The following is a 19,901-nucleotide window of genomic DNA, read 5'->3' as shown; positions in this document are numbered from 1 at the left end:
AAGAGCTAGTTGTAGTTTTTGAAGATTTGTCATTGAAATCAGACATGATTATATTTAATTATTAAATACCAAAAAGATATTGCAAGTAAAATGTGTTATTTAAAAACGCAAGTGAAAATGTTTGACATGATAGTGCCTATGCAAATTTATCACCTGATACTTTTTATTTCATATTGTTTACCTGAGATATATTTTATGTAGAAATCTTTAGAATAAATATGTCTGTCTCGTTTGAAGCCCCAGCACAGATTCTCTCTCTCTCTCTCGCTCTCTCTCTCTCTCTCTTTTTTTTTTTTTTTTGTTTTTTAGAACTATATGTAGATGAGAAAATGACAAACAGGTGATGAAAATGATCAATCCTGTATTGAATTTCCCTCATTGTGTTAAAATAAAGGAAGTCTAGAGAGATGTACTAATACTGTCCTGATCTCTGTCATCCCACAGAAAGTAGGATTTACTTATAACTTATAATACTTATGTATTTATTGGCAAATTCTAACTTCATCTGCAGTTAGTTTTTTAATGTAAATTTTTGGCCTGAAAGTAATGAAGTTGTCAATTATTTTTAAAACAAAGTGAGGCCTCTCTTACCCCTACTCCCCTGCATAAAATGGAAATACTCTGGTAAAGAAAAGTATCTAAATGATTTTAGGTACAATAGTGTTTTATTTTGATATTAACTTTATATCGTCATAGATTTTGGTCCCATTGTGTTGCAGCTTAGCATCTCTACAGAGCGCGATCTGCTCGCGAGCCCGGGGAGTTACTAGTTTGACTCTCGCGAGATGTGGGTTAGTAACTGTCAGTTCCATGTTGTGTGAGCTCGCTTCCACGAGCTCCGGGTGCTGAACCCAGGTCTGTCTCCCTGTTCCGCTCCTTTAGCGGTTATAGCGGAACTCGTGTCTTGTGACTGCAGCTCGACCAGCCAAATGAAACCGCCCACCCTGGTGTAAAGAATGAATCATGGGACAGCGTTACTGTGGAAACGACGGTAACCTCTTTTGTTAACCTAGCATGTTAAATAAAGCCAGCCAACAAGAGCTAGTGACCAGTTAAACGCGGGAGTCTGTTTAGTTAGAATAGCTAGTTTTGTAACATGTTATCTTGTGTCGTTTATTGTACCCAGCTCAGTGATTTATGTGATGCTAACGCCTCTCCGTCGCTGATGCAACGTTGTGCATTTTTTGCCTCGCTGATCATTACACAACCGGCTCAATGAAACTCGTTAATAGACTGGCTCGATAATCTGCCACAGTTGTAAAACGAGTTTGTTGAGCTGACAAATAGGCGTGAACCACACAAAACCAAGATGATGCTTCAGGATGGATCAACCCAGCTTCTCTGCCTCACGGCCAGCAGCGGTGTTCCTCTTTTCACAAGAGGGGCCTCCAAACAGTTGCCCTTCTCTGTCATCGGTTCCTTAAATGGCGTTCACATGTTCGGAGGAGGACAGGGAGTAGTGTTATCCTGTTGTGAAACCGAGGGTGGAGGCAAGGTGGTGTGGAGAGTTTTCCAAGACAGTGTGATGCTCATTGCTGTAAGTGGGCCATGCAACAATAAAGATGATGACATCCGTCTACAACGGCTTCTAGAGAATGTGTGGAACTGCATGGTGCTAGTGTTAGGGCAGGATGAGCTGGCAAATTTCAGGAATGTTGAAAGGCTGAAGAAGGACTTGCGGTCTTGCTTCAGCCTCATTGATCAGCTGCTTGAAGAGAGTCAAGGGGGTATCTTGGGAAACCTTACACACTGTGCTGATTCACTGCTGCCGCCAAACTCTGCTCTTCTCCAAGAGGCGGTGGATGGATTTGCTCAAGCTGTTGACAGCGAGTTTGGTTGCCTCATTGTCCATGGGCGGATAGCTACAGCGACTGAGAAGTGGTGGCGCCTGGCACCGCAAGAAGTTGTCCTGCTTTCTGCTTTGATACGTTCCCTCTCTGCATCTGGATCAGTCTCTTGTGATTACCCAGTTTTCCTTCCCCAAGGTAGCCCCACTGTGGCCCATCGCCTGCTCCGCTTCCAGCTGCTACCTGGAGCAGATGTGTGTGTTCTGTGCGGTCCCACACCTTCCCTGCACAGAGCCCAGACTGAGCTGGTGGGTTGTTTCTGGTCACCTCTGGTGGAGACCCTCAGAGACTGCCTTGCTGTTGGAGAGCGCTGCTTACCAGGATCTGTTACCCTGCGGCCTGATGTATTGGCACTTCTTCTCATAAACCGTGAAACTCGCCGTTCAGTCTCTTGTGTGCACACTTCCACTTATCATCCACTTAATGACCCTTTACTCTCTACGTCCCGCCGCTGGGAACTACTGAAGCTCTTCTATATCTTCAGCATATCACGCTACTTCACCCAGGATGAGACTTTATGTGTCTCCCCTGAGGAGAAGGCCCAAAGAGGACACACTGATGAGTTCCTCCTTGGATTCTCCCACCAGCCTCAGCAGTGCTATCTCGTTACAGAAGAGTGCAAAAGCTATGGACTTCAGACCCAACAGCATCAGCTCTTTCTGCTTCTATTACCATCTGTGCCCACCTTTGCACTGCGTTCAGTAGCTACACAGACTCTCTCTGATATAATTTTAGCCACAGGGTTTTAATTGAATTGAAGAGTTAGATTAAACATTTTCACTTTGGTTAAATCTACAGTGTTTGACTTATTAATAGTGTAGGGTAGTAGGAGAACAGCTAGTATTCACTATTGTGGATTTACAGGGGATGTTTTCATTTTTCTTGATCACTGGCTGCAATTTAAACACTTTTAAATATTGAAAAACAAATCCAGAAGCCAAAATATCAGCTTCTATCTTAGCATCTTTTGAGAAAAAAAAGAAAGGTTAAATTGCAATGGTAGTAGAAAACAGAAAGTTGTTAAAGGTTTTAACAATGGTTATTTACACACAGCTGCTACACTGCTGAAAATATGAAAACACGTGAAAGTGCTTTAATGCTTGTTTTTCTTTTAAGCCAGGCATTAAATTAGTGTTGTGCCTTTAAGACTAACTATACAGTCTTCCAAACTTGTTTTACAGTACTAAAAACTGGTAAGACTTGACAAATACTCAGAGTTCACTGTAATAATTTATCTAAAATGTATTTGACAATGTGAAGTTGTCACACTGGGATCAATAAGGGCCTGCTGTTTGTTGTTTTGGTAGTTTTATCAAATGGTTTGAAAATTGGTTGACTACACTGGTCTGCCTGCGTTCCATACCTGCTAAACATCTTGTATGTCACAAAACAAAATTCAGGAAAGACGTACCAAACAAGCAGGTGAAATAATAAGTAAGAATTCGGAAACGGATTACCTTTCAAGTGATGTAACTGCGGTAAACTTGCCTCTGTCTGCACTTCTTTTGAAATGTGTTGAAATCTATTTCAAAATGTATACCTAAAAACAGCTTTTAACATTTCATATGTTGTCTTTGTTGTATTTTCATATCAATATAGTGGGTTTTGTTTACATTTTATTCAGACTGCTTTTTGGAAGCAGAATTTGACTACTAACATACAATCCTACTGAATTCTTCTGGTGATGATAATGTGTTCTAAAAACAAGAAGGAATATTAAAGAAATTTGCTCCTCTTTGACATTTTTGTGAAAGTTTTATTAAAAGTGACTTTACGGATCAGTAATAGTGGAGACTAGTTCTAACACTTTTTGCTTCAGCATCTGTAACTTACTGAATCTTAAAGCTACAGTTCTTAAACTTTTATATAAAGTTAAAGTTAGTTTTATATAAATTTTGAGTTAAATACATGGTGGGTCTTTGTTACAACCTACGCCACTACGGGGTGGGTTGTAACACACATTGGGATAGTTGTAACAGTTTGATAAAACAAACAAAAACAAAGGCAACACCATAGAATAAGTTTTAAAAATACATATTTCAATAAAAGAACAATCCATAACAATATAAGTCTCTCAGCTGACCATAACTTAAACACTGTATGTTTAACTTAGGAGTCTGTGCATGTGAATGAGTCTACTAGAGGAAACTTACATAAAAGTATGAATGCTCAATGCCCTCTGGAAAATAAATTGTGCTGAGTGTGGCTCCTGACTAAAAACAATATTCTACAGGGAGTACAATGTTCAAAAAAAGTTTTATAACCACTTGTTTAACTAACTATCAGCTTAGTGGTTTGAATTTAGAAATGGTAAAATGTTTAACATTTACCCAAAACACAATTTACTTTACTGTAGGTCATATGATTTTATCTTCAGTTGTATAAGTACTAATCAAAGTTTGTTGTTGGTCAAGCAAATTACTTTAGTAACTCAAAATCTGTTTTCCTCAATAAAGTCTGCATGTGGCTGTTTTCAGCCCTGACATCAACCTTATGAGATTGAGAAGTGGGTAAACATTGAAATGCTCATGTGACTGCAAGCTCATCCTTAAGTGGTGGCGTTACAACTCTCCCCATGTTAAAACTATTTATTTCCCCTACCCTGGTCACTGCTTAACCTGGTTAATAGTCAGATGGTTTTCTTGAAAAGCTCACTTTTTATTTATTGCTTAAGTTTCTGTGACAGGGGGCCAGGACATTTGGTGTGCAGCATTACTTAACATCTCAGTTTAACTTGTGAAAGGGACATCTGACCCTGCTAGAAGCACTGCTAAGCAACAGAAACACAATCTGTTGCCCTAAAGATACATCACAAGCTATTTTGATTTTTTCCAAACATTTACAAGATTTCTTTAATTCAATTATATATTTTGTGACATCACTTTACATCAATGCATCTCAGCAACAGGAGACATTTTAAGGCTAAGGTCTAAGCAGGAGGAGCGTCTGGAATAATGAAGTACATCTCGTTGCCTTCAGTCTCCTCCCAAACTGCATGGAGCTCTCTGGACAAAAGGTGCTGCGCTCTGATATTGGAGCAAAGTTGGAAGCTTCCCTTGGTTTGTTGTCAGTACCCCAGAGCCACGACAGTCACCTGGAGCTGTTCGGGCTCAGTAACCGGAGAAGCGACTCTGACAGCATCTCGGTGCGTGGGATAACGGAGTAAAGAGGGGTGGGATAACGGTGGTTATAAAGCCACGCAAAGGGGAGGGAAACGCTCTCTGGCTGTGGTTTTACCATGTGTGCATCCCCTAAAAGTTGCACAAGTTTTGTTACAGCGCGTCACTTGGTGCGTAGGGGGCCACCTTGCGTTTTTAGCGCAGTTTTGTCTAAGCCCCATTTGTAAGGTCCAAAGGTCCGAGCCCTTAGTCATTTTTAGGAGCGTAGAAGCTCAAATTACACAACTTTGATTTCACTCCGTGTGTGGTAACCGGCAAGGCCCAGGACGCTGTGCACCACAGAGACGTTTAAACTTAACCAGCTTGTGGAGAGACGCGTGTAAAATGTCAGCCGCACGGATTCAGCTGCTATCGCCCAGAAGCGTTCGGTTTTTCAGCCCGGGGCGGAGCGCGTTGTTAGCCGGTAGCAATGGAGCCCATCGGTCCGGTGGTGCTCCCAGGATCCGCACACTGACATCTCCCCCTCTGTTCTCTTCCTCTCCCGGCAGAGCTTTATCGAGTCTGAGCACGACGCGTTGTGGACTTCCCAAAGAGAAAATGTCTGAGAATGGGATGATGTCCCGGGCCAAGGTGTTGACCATCGACACCATGAACCCCACCGTAAAGAAGGTGGAATACGCCGTCCGGGGGCCCATCGTGCAGCGAGCAGTGGAGCTGGAGAGGGAGCTCAGTGAGGTTTGTATAACAGGCCTTCTGATGTAAATGCCATCTGTTACTAATCAGTGTTTCAGTTCACTTTTTAAACATTAACATCTCCTGTGTGTGTGTGAAAAAAAAAAAAAAGTTTCTATTTCCAGCTAACCAATTAAAGTTATATTTACTCATTTGACATATTAAATATGAATTAGCTTCATGACATAATGAAGGGAACACATGCATTCAGTGTTCTGCTGAGGTGGACTTCAGTTTTCTTGTGAGCTGCACACAGTTTCTCTTTACCATTAAGATCTAATCATTATCATGAAGAGGTAAACCATTTTTGTTGTCACTTGGCAGGCTGCTTTCACACCCACTTATCAAAGTCCAGCGGTTAGTTATTTGAGACTGACCATGTTAGACACTGTGGACCTATGTGATCTAGTTGGCACTATTTGGGACAGTCCTGTCTGTCTCAATTGCTTACAGATGATTTATAACCTGTTTTTAAACCCTTCTCATTCTTTATTGATGTATGGTGCACCCCTCCTGTTACTAAACCACAACTGCTAATGGAAAAGACTGCAGTCTGTACTAGACTTTGTAAGATTACCTTCATCTGTGTTTCATTGTCCCACCTCCAAATTGTTTCATATGTAAACTTTTGTCGTTGCATTTTAAGCTTCTGTTGAGATCAGATGCTTCTCTCTAATTATTGATGTTGGATTCTCTGCCATTTTAACCATAAATACATTTTAATGCACATCAGAAATCCTGTCTAGTCAGTGATATGGTGGTTTCCTTGTTTTGTTTTGTATTTTTTCCCCCCAAACAACAGCTCAATCTCTTCCTCACAGTTTATGGTGATGTGGCAGCTGTTGGTGTACCAAGTGCAGTCTGGTGTGAAACGTGTGCTCTCCTGGGTGCTTTGCTCAGGAAAGAATGAGTATGTGAACAGGTTCTGCAACGCTAGCGAGCAGGGCTGTAATGATAGTGTCAACCTTTTAACCAGATGGTTCACTGACCCCCTAGATGTGTTTTTTTTTTCTTTTTGTTTACTCTGACAGACCCTGATCTCCTACCAGGCTGGGATTTATTCAGTTTTCTTCCAGTTAATTTCTTCTCAGCAATGCAGGGGAGTGTAACCAGGTGTGATAGAATAGATATTTGGATGCTCAAAAAGCAGAAAACATTGTAGTTGATCCAGCAGGTAAAACCCAGGCTAACTATTGAGGGATTGGTGTATTTTAAGTTAAGATTAATTAGAAATCTCATACTTCTTACAAGTGAAAATAAACTATTTTATTTTCATCTGGGACACAGGATTTGTGTTTTTTTTTACCTCTCTAACTGAACCAGAAGTTATCCCTTATGACTCCTCTCATGTTATTCAAAACTTTTCAGAAGCACTAAACTGTTCACTTAAGACTCTTAATTGCTGTTCTAAGTTTAAGCAGCTCTCCCCCTCTAATTCATGAATGCTTCCTCTATCAAACTGTTTTTGATGGTGTTGGATTACTTTGGGAAACAGGTCACAGTGGTCTCTTTTTTTTGTCTGCGGCTTAAACAACACAAAGACGCACTCTGATCCCCTACTTCTGTTTCCTACACATTTGTTGTTTTTTTCTTTTTTGGAACTGAGACAGAACAAGTAAAAAAAAAAAGAAGCGTGTGTGGTTCAGAAAGACTAGAAACTGGACAGACTTTGAGCCCACATTCTTTCCCAGTTAACAAGTTCACTGATAAAGGCTTCACGTGCAGTTTATTACATTCTGGTCTTTGTTTTGTCTTAATGAGCCAATAGCTGATACTGAATGGAGACCTTTTATGAGAGTGTTACCATGGTGACAGACAAGTGTGTGTGTGTTTTTTATGAGATAATTTCCACACAATATTCTAGTGGAAAGAAACACCGAAGTTTTTATCAGCTTTAATTTCAGACACATCAGTGTTGCTTTTGTGAGTATGAACCATCTGGATCACAGTTTAGTTTTTAAACACCAAAATAAATACCAAAGTCAAAGTGTAAATTTAAGTTTCTTATCGTAGTTTGATATGAGTTTTCATCTTTGTGCATCATCAAAAAAATATCCATTTTGTTAAGACAGTGAAATAAAACAGTTCTCTACTCTCGGACGATTGTTCGATGGGTGTGTTTGTTTTTTCTTTAAAAAATCTATGACAGAGGACATAATCGTCATTGGCTTTTCAAGTTAGTCCGGATGACCAGAGGTCAGCACGTTTCCAGAAGATCACACCTATCAATGGGAGAGTCTTTTCACAAAGGGGAGTTATTCACGCTGTATCATGTTATTGGTTCAGCCTGAGAGACGCCTCTTATGTGTGACCAATGAGAGAGCCAGAGACTCAGGTTTCGTCAAATCTCAGCTGGATTGGACAAATCAAACAAACAGGTTGTTTTGATTACTGCAGGGGCTCAGAGGTTCCACCAGTGTTCCTAACATCTGGTGTAAGGAGTGTGTGTGTGTGTCTGCTTGTGCTGTGTCAGTTGCCTCTGCAGCCCAGGGATCAACTTTCTGAAATATATATATAATTGGCTTGGAGATTAGGAGATGAATACTTTTATGTTAGGAACTCTACTAAAGATCTCAACATGCTCCTTAATGCCTCTTCATGTCATGTATCCAGCTCTTTTTTTCAGCTTACAGCAAGAAGGTTAAAGGTCTGTTTAATGCATGTTTCTGTGTTAATGTGTCAGAAGGAACAGTATGATAAGGTTGTTTGCTCAGGTTGAAACTTTGTCACCATATTTACACACACTATCTCAACCAAGGCTGCTGCAAGTACAAGTACTTTTTTTTTCCCTTTTTGCCACACAGATAGTTAATGTCTCCTTCTCAACCTTCCTATTAAAGTTAGCTTCCCTCGTGAAATTCATGTGCATTTTCTTTAGGGCTAATTATCACAACAAATTTTCAAAATTGATTAAATTGAGGTTAGTAATTAAGTTAGGAACAAATTAGCTAAAATGTTGCTGATTTTACTTGTATATGAAAGAAAAGAAGAAGGCAGCATTCCTTGTGACACGGAGATGGATAAAGCCTCACACCTGCATTAGCTAGTCAGTCTTTAGATATTTTTAAAATGTGATCCTGCAGATGAGGGTAGAGTTAATAACTTTGAATATCGGTGTTTTTATTTATTTTTTTGTTTGTTTTTTGTTTTTGTTTTTTTTAGTTGTTCTGTTTTTGTTTTGTTTTTTCTATGTTTAGATGTATCCCAGATTTGTAAAATATTTCTTTATTTGTGTCAATATAAAAATACATATATATGTATTTTTAATAACACTTGCCCCTGCAGGTGTTAAAAAAAACAGGAAACCACTAAAAAGACCCAGATGCTGTAATGTCTTGTTTTACAGTATTCTGTAAAGTTTTTTTAAAAAAGTTTGTTTGAAGGCCTCATAACTTTCATTTCATTGTTGGATAACCGTAAATCTGTGGCATATAGTCAAATTTTAGTTAGAACAAAAGGTCATTTTGTATAACGCATCTAAAAGACAAAAAAGCTAAGTGAGTAGATGTTTCTTTTTTATTTATTCTCCAGTTGTAGAGAATTTATTGATACAATCCAAATGACAGGCTTTATAATAAATCCCTGCTACTGGTTATGAGTGAAAGAATAATTACCTTCACCTTGGCGGAAATAGTACGAATGTATGCATCTGTGCAATATGTGTATATATGCGTCTTTGTGTCAAGGTTGTTAAGGTGCAGTGAGGGTTTGTAGTGAGCTTAATTTTTTGACAAATAGAGGCATTTTTGTTCATTCCTGTCTTTTTACTTTTTATTAAAATGTGCCATTGTTGTTACCTGTAAAGAAACGTTAACAAGCACCGTAACTGTTCATTCACTTTTTGTCACTTACCTTTGTGGACATTTGATTATCTTTGGCAGGGAATGAAGAAGCCCTTTGCAGAAGTCATAAAGGCCAACATTGGTGACGCACATGCTATGGGTCAGCAACCAATCACTTTCTTCCGACAGGTCAGCTTCCAAACCCCCCCCCCAAATCTTTCATCTAAATATAGCAACTCTGTCTTTCTAGTAGATATAAAACAGATTTTTTGCTCCCTAAATAAGTTGGTGTCTGGCATTTGTTTCTATGTTATGTAGTAATCCATGCTGGATTCTACACCCATACACACATCTCTTTGTCTCAAGGTCTTGGCTCTTTGCTCCTATCCCGAACTGCTGAATGACAGCACATTCCCTGAGGATGCTAAAAGTAGAGCCTGCCGCATTCTGAATTCCTGTGGAGGGAACAGTATGGGTGCGTATGAATGTGATGGTTTTTTGTTCTCAAACACACTAAGCTTTATCAAACCCTGATTACCGGTGTTTATTATCACACCTTTACACTGGCTGCATGATATTTTAGGCTTTGTGTTTATGTTTTGTTGTGATAGAAGCTGTATCACTGCATTGTCTCCATATGAATCTGTCAGGTGCCTACAGTGCCAGTCAAGGCATAGACTCCGTGCGTCAAGATGTTGCCAGCTACATCGAGCGACGGGACGGTGGTGTGCCCTGCGATCCAGACAACATTTACCTCACCACGGGGGCCAGTGACGGCATTGTGGTAAATCATGCCTCTTATTCTGATATATACAAACGTGGAAGGAGAAGACTAGATTCATATTAACTTGTGTTTATCTTTTTCTGCCTTCCTCTTCTGCACTCTCAGACCATGCTGAAGTTGCTGGTGTGTGGTGAAGGTGCGATGCGTACTGGTGTCATGATTTCCATACCTCAGTATCCCCTGTATTCGGCTGCACTGGCAGAGCTGGGTGCCGTGCAGATCAATTATTACCTTAATGAAGAAAAGTGCTGGAGTCTGGACATCGGTGAGCTGCAGCGTGCTGTGGATGAGGCCAGACTCTACTGCAACCCCCGAGCCCTGTGCATCATCAACCCTGGAAACCCTACTGGTAATTTATTTATTTAACTTTTTTTTTTTTTTTTATTATACCTTGCAGTTATGGTTAAAAGTAGCACATCAATACTTTCACATAACACATAAATTGTTGCTCTACCACTGACATTTTGATAGTCCAAAAACGTGTTTTCGAATCATCATTTTATGTACTTTATACAAATTTTACTTTAACTCAGAGTAAAGCTACTAGCTTAAAATGGAGCTTTGAACTTTATGTTGTGTCATTTTGAAGATAGCTTTGTTGTCATCATGGGGCCTAAGAATATTTGTTAAATGTAATTTTTCAGCAACACATGAGCCATGTCCCCAATAGCTGAGCAAACTCAGTCTGCTGAGTGCGCCAAAAGACTGTTTATGAAGCTTTGGAAAAATCTACTGAACTTTTGGTCTCTTACATGTTATTTTTTTGGAGCATTATGTCTTTCTGAAATTGTTAACAGGTGGAGGCAATAGAGACAGACTATGGGACTATAATCAATTGTTGCATGAGACTTCTCCTCTGTCATTAAAAATGACCACTAGATGGCAGCAGAACAACAGAACTGCTTCTTTAACCAGAATAACATAATAGGCCTTTTTCTTTTTCTCAGGTCAGGTTCAAAGCAGACAGTGCATTGAAGAAGTAATCCGATTTGCTGCAAAGGAGCGCCTCTTCCTTATGGCCGATGAGGTACTGTCTTAGCGTCTTTTAGAACAACTATCATCTTTTATGTCTTCTTCACCCTGTAACGAGTGATATTCTGCCCCATACTCTTAGGTTTACCAGGATAATGTGTATGCTGAGGGTTGCCAGTTTCACTCTTTTAAGAAGGTTCTGTTTGAGATGGGGTCAGAGTACTCAGAAACGGTTGAGCTAGCATCTTTCCATTCCACCTCCAAGTGTTACATGGGAGAGTAAGTCTTCTCATTTTTATACTTAGAATTTCAGTTTATTCAGACGTGTACACTGAAGAGGAGTTCACTGTTCACAAATCTTCCTTCCTCCCAGGTGTGGCTTCCGTGGAGGTTACATGGAAATCATAAACATGGACGACGAGGTGAAGGCTCAGCTGACGAAGCTGTTGTCGGTCCGTCTGTGTCCTCCTGTTCCAGGACAGGCTCTAATGGACCTGGTGGTTAACCCCCCCCAGACTGGGGAACCTTCATATCAACGCTTTATCAAAGTAAACAGACTATAGTGCTTCTAACTAGTAAAAAAAATTGATGTTGTGTAAAAATGTTACAATGTGGAGAAAAAAGGAAAAATGTATGAGAATATTTTAGGTATTTCCTTCTTCTTCAGGAGACTGTGGCATTCTGTCTTCTGACATTTTGATCATTTATGATTAGATCGATGTAAAGATTAATTCATGTAAATGTCTTAAATGGACTCCATGTTGCATTGCTTCTATTTTTCTCAGCAATGCTTTATTTATCTGTAGGGACTGAAGAGACCAGTTGCTATGCTTTTACCATTAGCTGTTTCCTTATTCTTGCTGCTCCACAGTTCAAGGCACATCATTTGCTTTATTACTTATAATTCACCAAATATTTTCAGTGTTTGACAGGTCTATACTGCCGGCAGGACCTGAACTCTTTTACATTGTAGTTTAGTTTGTCTTCTTAAAGAAAGCCCAACCCCTTCTTAAAAGAGACTCTGTCTGGAGTGCAGCATGTGCTATGTCAAAACTTGTGAATTTGTTTAGCATGAATGATGCTTTCACTGATGCACAAGTTACACACACCATGTGCATCACTGCACATGCACACAACACATTCCTGAGCCCATGTAGGGATTTCCACCACAGAATAATATTTTTATTGTAGAGCTGCCTGAGGCTAGAGGAGCAAGGCCATTCAATGTCAGATTTACAATTTTACTTGTTCTGAAGCTACTTTTCTTACTCAGTCACAGGCTCAGACTTCTTTTCTGTATTTGCCTCTGAAGACTTGAAATCAAATTCAAACTGAGCATTTTTTTTTTCTCAAAGCAAAAACAACAAAGACTAACAACTAATTAAACAAGATTTCAGTATTTCATTTGTAGTCTTTATATTATTTTTTAATCTTTACTTTCAGAGCACACTGATTACCAGAATATTGCAATGTTTTTATTTATCTACTTTTTAAAACGAGTCTCTATTTACCAGATCATATTCACATAATGACTGTTTAATTTTGTTTTGTCCAGTATCTGGCATAGGTATTAATCTGTATTCTCACAGAAGTTTGGATTTTTTTTTAATGTCAGAAACACTAGATCACACAATAAAAGAGAACTTTGATAGTACAGAGTATTGCAACATATATATATATATCTTTATTTCAGAGCTGTTTATCCCAATGTCACAAATAATACTGATGTTTTTTTTTATTCTAGTTCCATCTTTCTTTAGTTCACCTTCTTCTTTTTTCTCTTCTAGGAACGCACAGCCACTCTAAGTACCTTGGCAGAGAAGGCCAAACTTACAGAACAGGTTCTCAATACTGTGCAAGGCATCAGCTGCAATCCTGTGCAGGGTGCTATGTACTCCTTTCCCCGCATAACCATCCCTGAAAAGGCTGTCAAAGAAGCCACGGTCAGTCCAGAACCTTTTGTAAATTTTCCAATGAGTTTCACTGTATTGTTGCCACAAGGTAATTGCATTGATTGGGTGCAGCAAAAAAGGAAAGAAAGTAATTAAATTATGTTATACAATTATTAACCAAACATGTCCTCTAATCTATTACTCTTTCATATGTTTGCTTGTTATTATTAGTCTCTCTTTCTTTAGCAGCCCTTTGAGTACTGTTTCTCATTCTCTGGTACATACAATGTAAATACGGGCTTGTACCTCATTCAACATGGAAACCAAAGCACTGTGTTTGACTTAGTAAGTCTTTAAAGAAGTTCAGCATGTTGTGCATCCACCATACTGTTTGCTAAAGAGAACAAATGATTTCCAATATCTGGTAGTTTCACTTCAGTGTTACAGTTTACTGCTCTGTGGGAATTTCATGTCAGGTTGAAGAACAGAGCCACTGAAAATCTGATTAGCCTTACAGAGGATAAGGTCAGAGTCAGCCTGACCTACTGATGCCTGATCAATCCAATGACTCTGCTCACCATATTGATCCCACTATTTTGTTAGCAAATCTCTTCAAAGCACTTACAAAGATAGAGCTCCTTTATGTCAACATTATCATTGTTAATTTTCAAATGAACTTTTCTTGTTTGAAATACCCGTCTATTATTTAAGTTGGGTCTCTTTAAGAACTTTCTGAATGATTTAGGAAAAGTTTTGACCAAGTTAATTGGCGTCATGTACAGTATTGGTCTGAAGTTTTAGTTTTATTGAAAACAAAGGAGTTCAAAGACTCACTGTACTCTGAAATCAAAGTATAGAAGAAAAAGCAAAAAAAAACAGAAAACATGGAATCTGTTTATAAATCAAAGCTTAACTGTTTTTTTTTTTTTTATTGATTGGAAAAACCTGTGCTTTTACGTTTGATGATGGTCTAACTCTTCCTCTTTGTTAATTGCCTTTTAACACACTACTTTGTAGTTCTCTTAAAATAAATCTGCTGAGGGTATGTTGCCACAGTGTGTTCCAACACTGCTTTAAAGCAGACAGAAGGGTTATAAGTTAACAAGAAGAAGGTGGAATTGGTAAGAATTGGTGCCACCAACTTGGTTCCCAGAGAAGGGCTTTTTTCCATAATTCTGAAATCTGCATTCATTTTCAGTTTGGGGTAACCTTTTTTAACCTCTGGCAGTTCACCACCTACCTTTGTACCATTTCAAGATATTTATTGAATTTGTTCTGCTTGAAATCCTATTTTTAAAAAACAAACAAGACAAACAAACAAAAAAGAAAAACAGAAGTTTTAGAGCAACTTCTGACCGGTAGTGTAAGTTTGAAGGGCACTTGTGTTAAAATAACTGGAGAAAATTAGCAAAAGAGGAAAAGAGCCGCTATTAACTGAAGAACGAGATGATTAACACAGCAAGAAATGAACTGAAGAGGTTTATAGAAATGTTTTGTAGAACTAGAGCACTGACTAATAAACTACAGTATGATTCATTTTAAAGTACAGCGGTGGACATTTGGTTTCTAAGGACAACCACATTGAGCATGTTCAGTTTTAACTTGGTTCAGTTCTGCTTAAATAGTTTCCATGTCAATTAAATAAAACTAAAAGCACATATCCAATGAAGGCTAATTAATAAGGCAAACAAGAAAGCAATGTGGCAAAAACACTTGCATTATGAGGAAGTTTTTCTGAAAGAAAAGTACAGTTTTCTCTCATGTGACTTGCATGAAGCTAACAGCAAAAGTAGCTGTACTTATTAAAAAAGGAACTAGTGTAAATCCTGATTAAATTACACAGAAATGATACCCACAGTGTATTAAGTGCCATTCATTGAGCTTTCCATTTCTATCTGTTAGGAAAATGGGCAGCAGCCAGATATGTTTTACTGCATGAAGATGCTGGAGGAGACTGGAATTTGCCTCGTACCTGGAAGCGGTTTTGGCCAAAAGGATGGGACCTACCACTTCAGGTACAGAACCCCTTTACTGCTACGCTTACTGATTTTATACCTAGAAACCATAAAATGAGTTTTAGGTTTTTACCTTTCTCTATATAAATTTATATATTTCTCTTTTTTCTGCAAGTTAAATGTCTGCGAAGTTCTAAATTCAAAGAGTAATTGTGTCAAATGTAAGATGCTGCTTCTGATGAGCCTTGCTTGTTGTCCTGGGGTTAGATAATTTTTTTTTTTACTTAGTAAGGTTTTTGAAAGAGTGAAAGAACCCAGACATGTATAAGCGGCAGCTACACTAAAAGCTGGTTGAATTCTCTAAATGCTGAAGACACGAGCAACAGTGCCTCCTTCATCACCCACAGAACGTTGGACCCTTGTTTATAAAAGGAAGAGCAGATAATATGATCTCACTTTTTCTTTTGGTCACAAAACTTAGTCTTTATAGGGTTTTTTTTCCTTTACTTTCCTCTTTACTTTTCTTTACTTAAAATTTCCAGGAATTTTTATTTCCTGAAATTTATCTGCTGTGGTCCTTTGGCTTCTTTAACCCTGAGTTAAGTTTCTCAAAGTAAAATAAACATGTTCGCAGCCACACACCAACTTTTATGGGCATGCAGAACGCTGCACATATATGTTCAAAGTAGATCAGAGTTCTTCAGCACACAGCCCTGAGAAATCTGACAAGCCCTACCCCTCTACTAGGTGCTTCTTACTGGGAAAGTTTTGGGGTGAGGGACTTTTAGGGTGTTAATTCGCCAAGGTTGAAAAAGTTCCTGCAGTGGAAAAGGCTGTTGCCTTTTTAGACTTTTATTCTATCAGTAATAGTAACAACAAGAGTGATCGAAAAGTATCTTTTCTTTTCTGTAAAATATTATTTTATAAATATGGTGCATCAAAGAAAGCACGACTTAATGCTCTTTCTGCTGAATAGATTTTAAACATCTATAGATTTACTAAAACAAACCAGCATCACAGCTTAGAGCAAGTGTGGTCTGATTCTGTTTTCAGAAGTTACGAATTCCCCCTGCTATCTGTCTTTGATTTCTATCCTTGTGATGTTTTCCATTGAGGTAAAGAAAAAGTGTTTATTAAGAAAATGCCTTTTTTTTGTTCTTCAATCATAACTTAGGCTTTACCTGTGACTTATCTGTATCTTTTTGGATGGATAAAAAAAAACAACTAACACCCTGTTCTTGCTAAGGGAAACTGAATCTGAACAGTGTCAAATTATTCTACAGAAGAAGTGTTTTTTAATCAGATTTTGGCTCGCTGAGCACTGATGAGTAACCTGCTATTAAACACAGTAGAAGACGCTGTAATCTTAAGTAGATGTACCTGATTTTAAAAACTTATTTAAACACAGTACTTTTGCTTTAACAACATTTTTTGTCACCCTGCATATTTAGTGGTTTGCAATTTGTGAATTATAAATTTACTCTCATGTGAATTTGTGCCTTTCTTTTCCTCCTTCTCTCCTGCCCAGAATGACCATCTTGCCACCGACAGATAAACTGAAGATCCTGCTGAACAAAGTGAAGGAGTTTCACCAAAAGTTCACTCAGCAGTATTCTTAAATTTCCACCTATGTCCCGTTCACTCACAAAAGAGGGATGTTGCCAATCACAATGAGAAGTATAAGCCAATTTAGAATTTATTTGTCACTAATAAGTGCCTTCTCTACGATGGCTCTGGTGGTCTCTGTGATGACGCACTTCAGCCTCTATAACTGTCACATTAGGACATTTTTTCGCAAGGCATCGTTTTTGTGTCAGACCACGAAACCAAATTGGAAATGAAATAAGTCAACCCTGCGTCAGTTTTGGTTTACAAAATATGTCTTCATTTGTTGTCCGTGATTTTCAGTTTTTGAAAGATGTATATACTTTGGGCCTGTGAATTTGTGAGATAGCTTAAATGTGTTGATGTCGAGCTAGCAAAAAGGCGGTACAAGTGAAGAAAAAGGTAGCGCTGCTTAAAAACTGAATATATGTATAACTGGTTGATATACTTCATTCCTGCAGACTGTACTTGACATTCAGAATATAGAAAAAGTCCTGCTTGCATGGTAACTCAGTAGGAAGTAAATTTGTAGAGGCATAATAAAAGTAATGGGTTATATTTGTCTTATGTTTTGGGTAGTGGGGTTTTTTGGATTGTATACCAGAAAACCTTAGCTTTTCTTTTAACCTTTGAACATTAATGGTGACATCTTTGTGTCATTTCTGCATCACATCTTCCCACTGAAGGTGTTTTCAATTGGCAAATGTAGTAAAAGATCATTTTTAGAAGTCAAATTGTTTTTAAGTTCACCATTTTTAACCTCAGTCTGATAAGTTAGTCATTTCCTACCTTTCTTTTTATTATGCATCCTAAGTAGGTTGAAAGAGAATGATTCATTCACAAAATGTCACAGGTTCCAGATAACCGGTGGGTTAAATATAAGTCAAAATCCATAATTGTGAAGGGAAAAAAGCACTTATGCCTTTTTTAAAGTTACTTTAGCAAAGAAACTCACCTTTACTTGATGATGCATGAGGGTGGGGGTTGCTTTTTCACACTAATATAGGCTTGTTAGAGGCCATCAGTAAGCTCTTGATTAGATTAGCACCACGCTGACAACAGTTCTTTTCTTTTTTCATGTCATGTAAGGTAAGGAACAAAAATTAACTTGAGTCATACTTATATAATCATTGCTGCTTCTGAGGTTCAAAAATTGATTGCTAAGCTTCATTAGATTTTTCTTTATTTTAGATCACGTGCAGTTGAATAGATTTGCTATGTCTGTGTTTTTTGTTTGTTTTAAATTTCATATTTTCAGTTAGTAGCAAAGACTGTATTTGCCAACATGGCATTAAGATGGTTGTCATAGTTACCAGCAGTTCTCTTGCTGTTGGATTTTGGAGCGATCCTCTTCTGCAGTGCTCTCCAGCTCCTGAACATTGGAAGGCTTCTTTGCCATCATATTTGCTTTATGTACCTTTCTTATATCTGGAGTTTGGTTACTTGTCTTGTTGGAAAGTTCTCCTTTAGCCTGATTGAAGTTCGCCCTGAACTATTTTTCAAGGACAAAGGATCTCGACTAATTCCATGCTAAGACGTTTTCATATTTCTAGTACCAACCAGATTTGCCAGCAGCTTGACTCTCCAGCAGATTTTGCACCATGCTTGTGTCTATGGATGCTGACCAGGGAGTCTCCACTGGGGACACTCACATTAGCTCACCTAGCTTTTCCAGAAACTCTGTTGAACAATTAAAAAAGTCTCTAGTCTGCACTTCTGTTGTTAGTTGAGACCAAAAGGAACTAGGCCTGTCATCAAGGTGGAAATCTCACCCAGATCCTAAAAAGACATAAAGAACAAATTGATGACATAGAAGCCTTTAATACTTTCAGTGATGGTTAAAACTGTTGACACATGCATTTTAAGGGCATAATTCTTGTTTCATTTGGAAATAAAAATAGTTAAACCAACTGTGTAATGTTACATGTTATATTTTAAGTTCTAGTTTCAAGAAGTTGTGATGTTATCAATACGTTTCAGGGCCATGAAACTAAGGATTCTTCCAGATGAAGATGTTGGGTAATTCAGTGGGACAGCAAGGCAAAGCACACATCCAACAGCACCAGTGGTTATAAATGGACAACATAAACTGATTCAAGTGACCAAAAAGTTAAAGGAGATGCTCAAAGGACAACATATGTTCATAAGCTGGTTGTATTCACACTGCAGACAATTTTTTTATTTCTTACTTCAAGTCAGCTCAGTAAACCCCAGAATTCTCTGCTATTCTTTCGTGTTATGCTTAAGATTTTAGAGGCACTTATTAAGAATTGTTTGGCTTATGTAGTTTCTTTTTAACCTTGTCTAGGTTCTACAAAAGGCTTTATATGTGCTTCTCATCCACACAAACATTCATAAAGATCATTTTATTCTGTTTATGCACTCTGTACACAGTATTCGGAACCTTTTCTGTACATTTATTCACCACTAAGCTCAGCAGGCTGTTTCTTGCCCAGGAATTCTGACTGGACACACTGGAGATCAAACTACTACTGTTCTGGATTGGAAGATGAACTCTACCAGCTGAACTGCAGCTGCCACTTTTTTACCATATGGACAGCGTTTGGGTTTTAGTACATGAAAGTAAACATTGTAAACTAGCCCTGTGAAAGGACAGCCCTACAGCGTCGTCACAGAATGTTCCTGCTTTCTTAGTTTACTGTTTTTTTCACATCTGCCTAAAACTTTTTTCGTCTGCAAATGTTATTCTTGTCTTCTTAGTCTTTTGGACAGTTGAAATGAGATGGGTACAAATAGAGCTGCTGCAGAGCAGAAAACAAAATTAACGAGTTAAAAAGAAAAAAGTTTATAGCATTATGGCTGAGTAATTATTTGTCATTCTTTGCTGGCTATCTATTTTCAGCTGTCATTTGATCAATTTCTTATATGAAAATATTGAGAAGTGCAGCTTAAAAACAAATAAAAACAATCCACACAGAAAAAAAATAAAGAAATGGCCACTGTAATCCAGTTTATGAGCTGCCAGTCTTGTATTAGTAGTGTTGATTTGTTGAGCCAAGTAAATGATCAACTCTTGTCATATTATGACTTAACAGGTAATTGACCAAGTAACGTAGAAAATTTCCATTTTAGTGAGAAAGAGTGGGGTCAAGATGGTGAGATGTGGGCTGTCTACACATAACAGAAGCTGCCGCCACCAATTAATTCAATTATCTACACTTGTTTCTGGTTCAACAAGCTGCACATGCACAT

The 19,901-nt window shown here is 38.3% G+C and overlaps 2 protein-coding genes across 3 annotated transcripts; both read left to right on the top strand.

Annotated features, from left to right (window-relative positions):
• The first annotated feature begins 813 nt into the window (after nt 1–813).
• On the top strand, nt 814–18,598 carry LOC121644566 (alanine aminotransferase 2-like). 2 transcript variants are annotated; one of them, XM_041992607.1, is made up of 12 exons: nt 814–991; nt 5,515–5,701; nt 9,580–9,669; nt 9,847–9,955; nt 10,131–10,264; nt 10,370–10,613; nt 11,212–11,291; nt 11,379–11,515; nt 11,610–11,784; nt 13,024–13,179; nt 15,031–15,143; nt 16,612–18,598. In XM_041992607.1, exons 1-12 carry the CDS (start codon nt 957–959, stop codon nt 16,700–16,702), a joined length of 1,551 nt encoding a protein of 516 aa, XP_041848541.1. In that variant the 5' UTR covers nt 814–956; the 3' UTR covers nt 16,703–18,598. The 2 variants fall into 2 exon arrangements, with proteins under 2 accessions (XP_041848541.1, XP_041848540.1); XM_041992606.1 differs by lacking the exon at nt 814–991 and having other exon boundaries at nt 5,102–5,701.
• fuz (fuzzy planar cell polarity protein) lies at nt 998–3,429 on the top strand. Its single transcript, XM_041992608.1, has one exon. The coding sequence runs from the start codon at nt 1,310–1,312 to the stop codon at nt 2,594–2,596; it is 1,287 nt and encodes a 428-aa protein (XP_041848542.1). The 5' UTR covers nt 998–1,309; the 3' UTR covers nt 2,597–3,429.
• Nucleotides 18,599–19,901: the final 1,303 nt, after the last annotated feature.

The sequence above is a fragment of the Melanotaenia boesemani genome, chromosome 8, assembly GCF_017639745.1.
Source record: "Melanotaenia boesemani isolate fMelBoe1 chromosome 8, fMelBoe1.pri, whole genome shotgun sequence".
In the NCBI taxonomy this organism is placed as follows: domain Eukaryota; kingdom Metazoa; phylum Chordata; class Actinopteri; order Atheriniformes; family Melanotaeniidae; genus Melanotaenia; species Melanotaenia boesemani.
The sequence above is the reverse complement of the archived record's forward strand: the minus strand, read 5'-3'. Positions and strand labels throughout refer to the sequence as shown.

Coding starts and splice junctions, on each gene's coding strand:
- fuz (XM_041992608.1), top strand. CDS start 1,310: ATGATGCTTCAGGATGGATCAACCCAGCTTCTCTGCCTCACGGCCAGC.
- LOC121644566 (XM_041992606.1), top strand. CDS start 5,351: ATGTCAGCCGCACGGATTCAGCTGCTATCGCCCAGAAGCGTTCGGTTT. Junction 11,292..11,378: donor TCTTCCTTATGGCCGATGAG/GTACTGTCTTAG, acceptor CCATACTCTTAG/GTTTACCAGGATAATGTGTA. Junction 11,516..11,609: donor TCCAAGTGTTACATGGGAGA/GTAAGTCTTCTC, acceptor CCTTCCTCCCAG/GTGTGGCTTCCGTGGAGGTT.